This window comes from Trichosurus vulpecula, chromosome 5 (genome assembly GCF_011100635.1).
Source record: "Trichosurus vulpecula isolate mTriVul1 chromosome 5, mTriVul1.pri, whole genome shotgun sequence".
Taxonomy (NCBI): Eukaryota; Metazoa; Chordata; class Mammalia; order Diprotodontia; family Phalangeridae; genus Trichosurus; species Trichosurus vulpecula.
Genome location: NC_050577.1, coordinates 193,473,256 through 193,485,391, shown reverse-complemented (window position 1 = coordinate 193,485,391; position 12,136 = coordinate 193,473,256). Strand labels below are relative to the sequence as shown.

Below are 12,136 nucleotides of genomic sequence, written 5' to 3'. Positions count from 1 at the left end.
TGTATGAGGATACAGGCTTTGGTATTTGAGAGGGGAGGGATCTGTGGGCATCTGAAGAGAGTCAGTCACCTAACTTTGTTTTCTTCCTACTTCTCTCCATGTAGTGGTGTTGCCAAACTCAATATCTTCTTCAAAGAGCTGAATTATAAAACCAACTCAGAGTCTCCCTCTGTTTCGGTGAGTCCCCTCTGGAGTGCTGGACAATGGGACTGGGGGAAGAGCAGCTTGGAACCTCATTGAAGGGATCTTGCGGTGCTGGCATGGGACAGGGCTTCCAGGGTGGGGCCTAGGGCAGAAGGGAATAATGATAGGTTGGGGTGGGAAGAGGAGCAGGGATTGTATGTGGAAAGGGGAGCATGGATAGATGAAAGGGTCCTTGAAGATCATGGGACAAAGGGGATTCATCTAGAGGAGGTTAGGAAAGGGGAAATAGAATTTGGAAAGTGGCCTGGCAGCAAGAGGTTGGAGGTCCTGTAAGGAAAGGATCAGAAGTTGGAGGCACTAAGGACTGACCTTGGGAACATGAGAAAGGAGGGACAGAGGTTGGGATCCTGGGAGAGAGGAGCCAAGGATCTCAGTTTCCTCATTTGTAAACTAGCAGATGTCTAAAGTCTCTTCTAGCTCTAAGAGTCTGAGAATAGGTTGGGGACACTGGGGAGACAGGGGCAAGGTCCAGCGACCTTGGAGGGGGGAGGATAGTAGTTAGGGACAATGGGGGAGGGGGCATGGGTTTGGGACACAGCAGAGCTGTGTTTGGTACTGGGGTTGGAGTATATTTTTATACTGGATGAATAAACATGTGAGAGGAGTCAATATGGCTGAGTAGGGAGAGCCTTGGATTTGGAGTCAGGAGACCTGGGTTTGAATCTTGACTTTGCTACTTAAAACTAGTGTGATCTTAGGCAAGTTAATCCTTCCTAGTCTTTCTAGTTTACTCATCTGTAAAATGAGGGGTTTAGACCAGAAGGCTTCTATATTCCTTTACAATTTCTTTAATCATTTGATGATCTTTGCTCTGTGCTCAGGGAAGTACCTTCCTATCATGACCTCCTTCATGTCCCTCCGCTTTTCAGATGGTCACCCTCTTGTCCAATCTGGGCAGTCAGTGGAGTCTGTGGTTTGGCTCTTCAGTGCTTTCTGTGGTGGAGATGGTTGAGCTGATCCTTGACTTCCTGGTCATCACCTTCTTCTTGCTGCTCCGAAAGTTCCGAAGCCGCTACTGGACCCCCAGGCAGACAGCCCAGGCAGGCCGGGAGGTAGCCATGGACTCATCACTGCCAATGTGATTCTCCTGCCACTCAAATGCCTCTTCAGACCAGCGTGGCCCTGATCCTTCTGCACCAGTCCCACCACCTGCCTATACTACCCTGAGGCCCCCAACTGTGCATTAAGACAGACATGGTAGATAGGACAATAGCCTTGAGGCCTAGTCTTCCTCATTGGTCCTGGCCATCCTCGGACCTCGGTTAGTGTGCTCCCCTCAATTCCATCAATCAACTATGATGTTCTCGTCCAATCCCCTTCTGTCTTCTTCATTCTTTGAGAAATTTGAGCAAACAGTAACAATTTTATCATAACATTCCGTTCTCTGCTGTAACTTTTTCTTCGTGAATCTGTGGGCCTTGGATGGGTACTGGCTTGTGGGATTAAAGAAATTTTAGAACTTCTTTGAGTAAATAGACTGATTTTGTCTAAGGCTTGTGGAGGGAGATATCTCCCTTCTGGTCAAAGAAAGGTACACATTCAGGGGCTTCAACTTAACCCACACTAACACCAATACTCCAGAGACCGAAAGGGTCAGAAGTGGCCTAGGAGATGAATATACGGAGTGTGGGCTTGGAGCCCTGAGAAGCCATATTCTTCTATCAATCCTTATTTACTGATTTGCATGATATCCAGCAAGATATTAGGAGCTGATGGTTGGGGGTGAATCTTGAAAAAGTATAACTCATTTTTAATAGTCATCCAATTCATAAGACATTTATTATTCCCCTGCTAACTCCCCCTGCACACTCATCTTTACCCAGCTCAGCCTTACCCCCTCAATAGTACCTTTCTTCTGTTCTCTCCTTCCACTGTGAACTTCTGGAAACTGACTGCCTTCTCCCTCTATTCCCTTCACCATAGATCTCTTTATCTTATTTTATAGATGGTGGGGAAGGCCCATTTAGTTTGTAAGAGAGCCAGGTTTTCTGACTCTAAATGAAGCATTTTTCCTTCCATCCCATACGATACTCCACCATGATCTTGTATTTTGAAATCTCCCTTTCCCCCTCTCGATGATAATCTCCTTTCCTTCTATTTCTCCTTGCCTTACTTCTCCTAAACTTATTCTTTTTTATTAAATAAATTTATTTTCTGTTATTCTGAACTTGACATACATGAAAAGTATTTCTACATACACAACCCCAAAAAGATTGCATATGTAACCATGAATCTTCATTACATATAGCTTATTTTTAAAAATATACAATACATATAGCACAGTAGTTCCAAAGCTTTTTCATTCTGAACCTCCTTCTGTTCTGTGCTCTGTAGAAAAAAAAATGCTTTATTGATAAGGTACTGTTCTTTTTTTCTTCCTGTCATTAACCATTTCTTCCCACTTCTGTTTGTTGCTCTTTACTCACTCCCCCACAAAAACCCTCCAACTTCTAATAATCAATAAACACAATTAAGCAAAACAAATCCACACATTGTTCATGTCTGAAAATATAGATCTCATTCTTCAACTCAGTCCATCACCCCTCTGCCAAGAGGTGAGAAGCAGGTTTCATCTTCTGTCTTTTGGAGTTGTGGTTGGTCACTGCATTGAAAAGAGTTCTTAACTCTCTCAGAGTGTTGTTCTCTTGGTTCTTACTTTATTCTCCATCAGATCATACAAGTCATCCCAGTCTTTCCTGTATCATCAATTTTACAATGTCTTTTATTATCCTATTAAAATGTTATTTAATATTTTTGTTAATTAATATTTTATTATCCCATTCTATACACATACCATAGTTTGGTCAGTCCAGAACTGATGGACAGCCTGTTGGTTTCTGGTCCTCTTCAATCACAAAAAGTTTTGCTGTGAATATTTTTCTATATATGGATCCTTTCTTTCAAATCTGGGATACATGTCTACTAAGGGTATTGTTAGGTCAATGGTCATATACAGTTCAGTTATTTGAGGCAGATTACTTTCTAGAACAGCTTATACCAATTCACAGCTTCGCCAACAACACAACTGGCAGCAAGGTGGTACAGTGAACTGAGCGCTGGGCTTGGAATCAGGAACTCATCTTCATGAGTTCAAATCCAGCCACAGATACTTGTTAGCTGTGTGACCCTGGGTAAATCACTTAACCCTGCTTGTCTTAGTTCCTCATCTACAAATGAGCTGGAGAAGGAAATGGTAAATCCCTCCAGTATCTTCACCAAGAAAGCCCCAAAATAGGGTCACAAAGAACCAAACATGTCTGAAGCGACTCAATAACAAAATCTCCCACGTTCCCCACAACAATCATCATTTTCCTCTCTTTTCGTATTTTGTCCATCCTTTGGACATGAGGCAAAACCTCAGAGTTGTTTTAATTTGTTTTTATCTAATTACTAGAGATTTGGAGCATTTTAAAAATACGGTTGTTGCAGCTTTTGAGAACTCCCTGTTCACTATCATTTGACCATTTATCTGTTTAGGGATGGCTTTTGTTTTTTTCATATTTGGATCAGTTCTCCATGTATCTTAGAAAGAAGACCTTTGTCAGAGAAACTTGTTCTAGATCTCCCCCCTCCCCCAGTTAACTGTTTCTCTTCTCATTTTAACTGTAATGCTTTTGTGCAATGAATTATGTAATCAAAAGTGTCCATTACACCATCTATGATCCTTTTAGTCCTTTGGTCAAGAACTCTTCTAGCCATAGTTACAATTCAGTTCTAACTTCTTTCTTTGTTTCTCTGATGTGACCTTTTATATTTACATCTTGTATCCACTTGGAACTTACTGTGGTATATGGAGTGAAATTGAAATATTGGTCTAAACCAAACTTCCTTCCGACTGCTTTCCAGTTTGGTTTGTTTGTTTCTTCTTAGCAGTTTTTCTCACATAGTGGATTTTTCCCCTCGTATTTAGGAACTTGGGTTTATTGAACCAAAATCTACTGGCTTTTTTTTTCTTTTGAGTTTTGTGTTCCTAAACTGTCCCACTGATCACCTTTTCTATTTTTTAAATAGTGACAAATAGTTTGATTATTGCTCCACAGTATAATTTGAGATCTGATGCTAGATCCCTCTTCCCATTTTTGTTTTTTTTTTATTACTACTCCTAAGATTCTTAATTTTTTATTCCTCCAGAAGAATTTTGTTATTTTTATTATTATTATTTAGCTCTGTAAAGTAACTCTGTAGTTTGCTTGAGCCATCATGGTGGGTTTCACTTTCTGAAGCTGCTTCCTCCCTCAGGGGGCTATCTTTCTGTTTTCATATTTCTGTGTGTGTGTGTGTGTGTGTGTGTGTGTGTGTGTGTGTTTTTCAATCATTGAGTTCTTAGAATATCTCCCTTCTCTTACCTGGAGGCATTGGTCCCTACGGGTTCAGTGATATGGTGGCATGGTTGATGGAGGCGTGGTGGGGGTGGTGAGTGAAACATTCTGGGCTCAGCCCTCTCCCTTCTTTGCTATAGGTGCATGGGTTTGCTTTTTCAAGGTACTCTCAAGGCTGGGGTCCGCTGATTGATTGGCCTGATGGTTAATTGTTTCTGCTGAAATTCATCTGGCTATTTAAAGCACTTGCAGCTGGGTAGAGCTGTGGATAGATCCTGGAGTCAGGAAGAACTGAGTTCACATTTGGCCTCAGATATTTCCTAGCTGTGTGTGACCCTGAGCAAGTCAGAGTTCTCTTCTGTAACATGGGCTAGAGAAGGAAATGGCAAACCACTCTAGTATCCTTGCCAAGAAAACCCCAAATGGGTTACCAAAGAGTCGGACATGACTGAAAAATGACAAACAACATTTAAAGCACCCAGAAGCATGGTTAGATTGTTTGGTTAGCCAATCAGTCGTCCAATCTCTTCTGGACCCAACTGAGGAAGTTCCCATCTCTTAAAGACATTACGAGGCATTAACTACGGTGTTTAGGCAATCAGCACTCCATCTTGCCCTTTCATGGATTACACTGTATTATTTGCGGTGGGGAAGAGGTGTGGGATGCCTCCCTGAGAAAATTGAGAACATGCACTCCTTCACTTCCTCTACTTACATCTTAAAACCATTCTGTGTCATCTCTTCTGTTCCAGTCTCTGAGAAAGAGGTGTCTCTTATCCTTGCCAACCCCCATAACTGTGCCCTTGCCTCCTCACCTTCAAGTCTCTTCCTATTTACTGTCTCTTTCCCTGATGCCTGCAAATAAGCCTTAGTCTCCCTACTCTTAAAAATTAACTTTCACTTGACCCTGTCATCCCCTCAAAATGCCACCTGATATTTCTCCTCCGTCACTGCCAAACTGCTAGGGAATGGTTTACTTTTGCTAATATGCTTCTTGACCACCTTCTCATTTCTTAACCCCTTAGGATCTAGCTTCCACTCCCACCATGCCACTGAAGGTACTCTTTTTAATTTGTTTTTTGTTGTTCAGTCATTTCCAGTCACACCTGACTTTTTGTGGCCCCATTTGGGGTTTTCTTTGCAAAGATACTGGAGTAGTTTTCCTTTTCCTTCTCCAGCTCATTTTATAAATGAGGAAACTGAGGCAAACAGTGTTAAGTGACTTGCTATGTAACCCTAGGAAGTGTTTGAGGCTAGATTTGAACTCATGAAGATGTCTTCCTTTTTTTTTACATTTTAGTCACTTTATTTGCATTATTCCAAATAACTTTCCAAAATGATTGTACCATTTCATAGCTCCACCAACAACATCTGCCTATTTTCCTACAACCTCTCTAACATTGACTACTGCCATTTGGGGAGCATTTTCGTGTGTGTGTGTCTGTGCCAATGTACAAGGTGTTAGGTGAAAGTTTTTTTTTTTTAATAAGATGAGTCTTCCTAACTCCAGGCCCGACACTCTATTCACTGTACCACCTAGCTGCCCTCTTTAAGGTTACCAACCAACAATCTAAATCCTGTGGCCTTTCTCAGTTTTCATCTTTCCTGACTGCTTCAAAGTTTTTGTAACTGTTAGTAAGCTCCTCCTTCTGAATACTCCTTGCCCTCCTTTTGTGATTCTACCCTATGAATTTTGTTGTCCTGGTTCATCATTTATCCCTCACCTTTTAAACCTGGGTAACCAAGGCACTGACCTAGGCTCTCTTTCCTAATCTCTGTATACTTTGGTGATCTCATCAATTTATATGGGTTCAGAGATCATACCTATGAAGATAACTTTTAAGCCTGTATGTATATCCAGCCCTAACATTTCTATTGAACCCTAGTACTGTATAGCCTCTCCCCAAACCAAGGTCTCAGTTCTCAGTCAGGAGACTCAAGACTCTAACTACTAGTCATTTCTCTATATTGTTCTTAGGGAATCCTAACTCAACCTCATTTTACTTGGTAGAAATAGAGGTACAAATAAGGAGAAGTAGATAATTGGAAGAGAGGGGGAGGGGAAAAGGGAAGAATAGGGGGTCAGGTCTAGGAACTGATGTGATGCCTCTCCACTTCCCCTTTCCCCTCAGAGCCTGAGCAAGGGGTTATGTTGTATATGAGCGGAACTGTCACAGATTCACATTACCCTGCTCTGTCCAGACTGGGCTTTCCAGTCCAGATTGCATACTTTCATCCCCTAGCTGGTCAGGGCTCACACTCCCTCAACGTCATACCTGTAGAAATTGTGTGACTCCTTAACTGTTTGCTATTTTCTATCCAAGGTGGTTGGAGTACGTGTATGGGAGGAAGCTGGGTGTCTGACTTGGAAGATAGGAAACAGATGCCATTTCCTCTCCTCCTCTAAGCTGTTTCTTTCTACCTATTCCTACGCCTGCCCCTCTTTAGAACCCATCTCCAGGATTCCCATCTCTATCTCTTCCTTTATCCTTTCAATCTGTCCTAGGGGTCCAGAGGATTTAGAGCTAGAGATTCATAGCTCCAGGAAAAAGACCTTGAGAAGTTACTCAAGGTCGAATGGTAGTCAGTGACCTAGTAGGGTCAAGCCTCTTGACTCTCCTTCTCTCCCAGTCCAACCCCTTTTCCATCACACTACACCATCTTGCCTGAGGTGTGTGTGGGGAGGTGCTGCTGGTGGGTAATATAGATGTGTGACACAGAGTAGGGGACAGTGGTTCTTTCCCAGCTTGCTGTCTGCAAAGGCTCTTTTTGTATTTTCTATTTTCTGGTCCTTAATGATCTGTTTGACAGTTCTGTCATCATATTCCTACCCTTAATCTGTTATTTCTTTTTTTTCCTCTCTTACAATTTCAGGATCTTTTTCTATATCCATTTCTCTCATTTTCTTATTCTTTCTGTCCTCTATCATCTCTTATTTTAGGAGGAATTTGAGACTCTTGGACTGGGTTATAGCTCAGAGACATTTCTTTTTTTTTAATATTTTTTTTGAGGGGGGAAGGCAGGTCAATTGGGGTTAAGTGACTTGCCCAAGGTCACACAGCTAATAAGTGCGTCAAGTATCTGAGGTCAGATTTGAACTCTGGTCCTCCTGACTCCAGGGTCGGTGCTCTACTCACTGCACCTAAATCTAGATGCCCCCAGAGACATTTCTGTTTTGTAGATCCTTTGGTGGATACATTCTCAAAGGTATAAACTGTGAATTTATTGTGCTTTGTATACACACACACACACACACATGACATAGGTATGTATACACACATAGACATGCACATGCATATACATATACATATGTATATAAATATATATACACATATATGATGTACCATATTTTATAGTGGGGCCAGCCTCAGAGGCAGGACAATTTGGGTTCTAGTCCTGCCCATGACACATACTGGTTGTGTAACCCTGGGCAAGTTACTTAACCTCTCAGTGACCTAACTTTGCAAGACTTTAAGGTGGATATCAGGTGGCAATCTGTATTGGCAGAGAAAGCTTCCTTCCTGAAGATCACCCTACAGAGATAAACTAATGTCTATACACTCTGTCTCTCTATGTATCTATCATATATTTGAGTACAAGCATACCTCATTTTGTTGTGCTTTGCTTTATTGAGCTTTGCAGATATTGAGGTTTTTTTTTTTTTTTTAACAAATTGAAGGTTTGTGGCAGCTTTGCATTGAGCAAGGCTATTGGCGCCATTTTTCCAACAGCACATTGTCATGCTGAGTCTGTGGCACATTTTCATGATTTTCACCAATATTTCAAACTTTTCCATTATTATTGTATATATCATGGTGGTCTGTGATCAGTGATCTTTGATGTTACTATTATAATTATTTTGGGGCTCCACAAACTGCGTCCATATAAGGACAGCAAACTTAGTTGATAAATGTTGGGTGTGTTCTGACTGCTCCACTGACACTTTCCTCCATCCCTCTCCCCCTCCTCAGGTCACCTTATTCCCTGAGACACAATAATATTGAAATTAGGACAATTAATAACCTTACAATGGTGTATAAGTGTTCAAGTCAAAGGCAGGATATGTGGCAAACTTCAAGTTGTCTTATTTTAAGATTGCCACAGCCACCCCAACCTTCAGCAATCACCACCCTGATCAATCAACTGCCATCAACACCAAGGTAAGACTCTCTATCAGCAAAAAGATTACAACTTGCTGAAGATACAGATGATGGTTAGCATTTTTTTTTTAGCAATAAGGCATTTTAAAATTAGGGTCTATGCATTATTTTTTTTAGACATAATGCTATTATACACTTAGTAGACTACAGTATAGTAGTCTAACTTTTGTATGTACTGGGAAACAAAAAATTCATGTGATTCACATTATTATGATTTTTGCTTTATTATGGTGGTCTAGAACCGGATCTGCAATATCTTCAAGGTATGTCTATATGTATGTCTATATGTAACTATATATATATTTATGTATGTACATATACATATATATATCTTTTTATACACACAGGTGAATGCTGCCCATCTAGGTTATGTATATCCACACAGATTGTCTAAGACAACTTTCAGAGAAGCACTGATAAATATCTTCTTAATGCTCATGTCTCTCCAAGAGAGACTTCATTTCCTGCCTGGAGGGGAGTAAGAGAAGGGGCCACAAGGTTGGCCACTTTGTTTTCCTCAGAGAGAGAGGTACCACACTAGAATTATAACTACTTTCCTCTTAAATATTGCTGGTCTGGGGTATGTGTTTTTTAAAATGCAAGCTGCTTTCCTGGTTGCTATCCCTTAAAGGGGGAGGGGTAACCCCAAACTTATACATACAGACTCTTTCCTACCAATGCTAGTTACACAAAGACCATCACCAATAGTGAATAAATCAATTTTTTCCAAGTAGGTGGTAGCAAAGAGAAATCATAAAAGTTCTACAGATTAAAATATATAAGAAAATGAAGAAATAAGGTCTTCAAGAAAGAGTCAGCTGAGATCTTGCTCAACTAAGAGAGGCCTCTGGGGAAGCACACTAGATAACAGGGACCTATTGAAGAGTCAGTTTTCCCCTACACATCCACCTTACAAAGTCTTTTCTCCCTTTGCATGAGTCTCTTCCCCAAAGTAAGTCTGGAGCTGCATTTGTCTCTCTCCCAAAGTATAAATGAAGAATATCTCTCTTCTTCAAAGCTTTCCTACAAACCCCACCCCTCATGAAGTCTCACAGGATCTACCCAACATTCTTTTAACCAATTCTGAATCATACTCAACAGACAATAAGCAGCACAAGGCTGCCCGTCCCAATCAAGGTTGATTGGGAGTTGGTTTACAAAGCAGGACTATATGTATGTAATAGGGGTAGTCACTCATCCCCCCAAGTGCTCTGACTAGAACACACTCAACATGTGTGGAGCTTCTCTGGCCACTTCTGGTAGAATATATGCATATGACTCAGTTCTGAGGACTTAGTATTTTGGGGTAATGCAGCAATTCCTCTTTCTTTCTGATAGCCAGCAAAGTAAGGAAGGTATGTCAGAAGAGGATTGCCACTGAGCTTGGAAAAGATGCCTACTCTGAATTTATGGGAAAAAAAAATCTTCTGCTCTTGATCTCTCTTCCCACCTGCTGAATATGTGGGATCTCTTTCTTAGATCTCTGATGATGGTACACTGAGTACCTTTCTACTACCTTTTGGGGAGACCCTATATATGAGTCATACCTAAGCTTAAGGTGATTTCCCTTGAGTCTCTGGGGTGGATGTATCAAGAGCAAGAGACAACAAGAAACAGAATCTCAGTCTTCTTTTTAAAGCCCAGGTTTCCTTAGGACTGAACACAATTCATGTGTATGAGCTCAGAACTAAATTCCCTTAGAGAGGGAATCCTCAATCACTCTGGATCAGCACTGGTCTAAATTTTAAAAAGTATTGACAATCTTTATAAGTCCTCATGACTGTTAGATAATAGGACCAAAGTTGAGAAGATTGAAAAAACTTCCTAATTGGTCTTTTACCTCCAGTTTCTATGATTCATTTTCACATGGCCACCAAAGTCATCTTTCTTAAGTGTCATTCATCATTCTCTTGCTCAAAAACTTGCAAATGCTCAGTGCCTTGTCTTTGTGTATTTCTGGTGTGGCATTCCATTCTACAGGGTGTTTCTAAAATTTGGACACATAGGCAAAAGCCCATATTTTCAAGAAAAGAATGAATGAAATTTTCAACCACATTTTATGTAATTGGAATATTAACAAATAACATCTTCAATATGATTTCCATCATTTGTGATGCAAAGGTTGATGCACTTTGCAAGATTCACATGAACTCGATGTAATAACTCCACATGACCTAGGTGTCCAGACTTTAGGGGCACCCTGTATTTTTGAGGTAATGGCTTATGTTTGTGTTTTCTTGTTTTCACCTTGGGGACGGAAAGTGGATGTTAGATATCATTAAGTAGATTAAGTAGTTAGGAATGTGGGTGAAACACTTTAAAACTTTGCTAAGCAAATGAGAACTTTCTATATTGGTTAAGTGTGAGTCCAGGGTTGGAAAATGGGGTAATGTATATGATCCAAAGGTTAATCAACGTTCTATTTGTATTGCTGTGTTCTGGCCTTGTATTATGATGTTCTGAGAAAGCTAGTTGGGTTGAGGGTCTACAGAAGCCTGGCGAACTTCTAAAATGGATTAAAATTTAGTATTTTTTAAAATAATTGCCTATAATCTTACTCTGGTGCATTATTTCTTACTTTGCATACTTTCTCCCTTGTAAATTGACCCTTGAAATCTGTTTTTGTAGTTTGAAGTAGGTGGCAACAATAGGTAGCCGGGAAAGAGGGATAGGAAGGATACCAGAATGGGCCATCTAGTTATAATGGCCGCAGCAGGAGGAGGAAAAGACTTTAGGGACCTTAGGGCAGCTAGGTAGCAGATACAGCGCTAGGCCTGAAGTCAGGAAGACATACCTTCCTGAGTTCAAATATGGCCTCAGACACTTCCTAGATGTGTGGCCCTGGGCAAGTCACTTAACCTTGTTTGTCTCAGTTCTTTGTCTGTAAAATGAGCTGGAGAAGGAAATGGTGAACCCCTCTGGTGGTATCTTTGCCAAGGAAACCTCAAAAAGGGGTTATGAAGAGTTGGACATTGTTGAAATGACTGAACAACAATATAGCTGATCACTGAACCCAGAGAGCAAAGCCAGCTCAGGACTAGAAAGACTTAATAGGCTCAGATCATGATCTAGGATCACCTAGGATCCAGGGAACAATAAGATTTAGGAATTAATAAAGATGAAAGTCCTGGGAACAAATGAAAAGAGAAAAAGTTCTAATCTTCAGGAGGTTAATTGAGGTCAGTCAGGCTAAAGATCCAGGGTTGGATTCTTTAGAATTGCTCCCAATTACCTATAAGATAATATTTGTTCTTTATTCTGGCATTCAAGGCCATCTATGCTCTACTTCCTATGTCCCTTTCTAGCCTTACTTGATCCTTCTCTCCAAGTGTATATGAGAGCCAGCTCTAACTGGCTTGCAAGAGCTCATTGTTAAATTTTCAGTGTAAGCTTTTATACTTCAGAAATGAGTAATTGTTACAAATCAGGGTTTGCTTTATTGCTTTGCTTATT

At 40.7% G+C, this 12,136-nt stretch overlaps 1 protein-coding gene across 1 annotated transcript in view; it reads left to right on the top strand.

Moving 5' to 3' along the window:
- The window catches only part of SCNN1A (sodium channel epithelial 1 subunit alpha), a 65,693-nt gene that overhangs the window by 25,846 nt on the left and 27,711 nt on the right, over positions 1-12,136 (top strand). The window contains exons 12-13 of the mRNA XM_036760673.1: positions 105-177; positions 1,074-1,282. Of these exons, the coding sequence (XP_036616568.1) occupies positions 105-177; positions 1,074-1,282 (282 nt within the window). The remainder of the gene's footprint in view (positions 1-104; positions 178-1,073; positions 1,283-12,136) is intronic.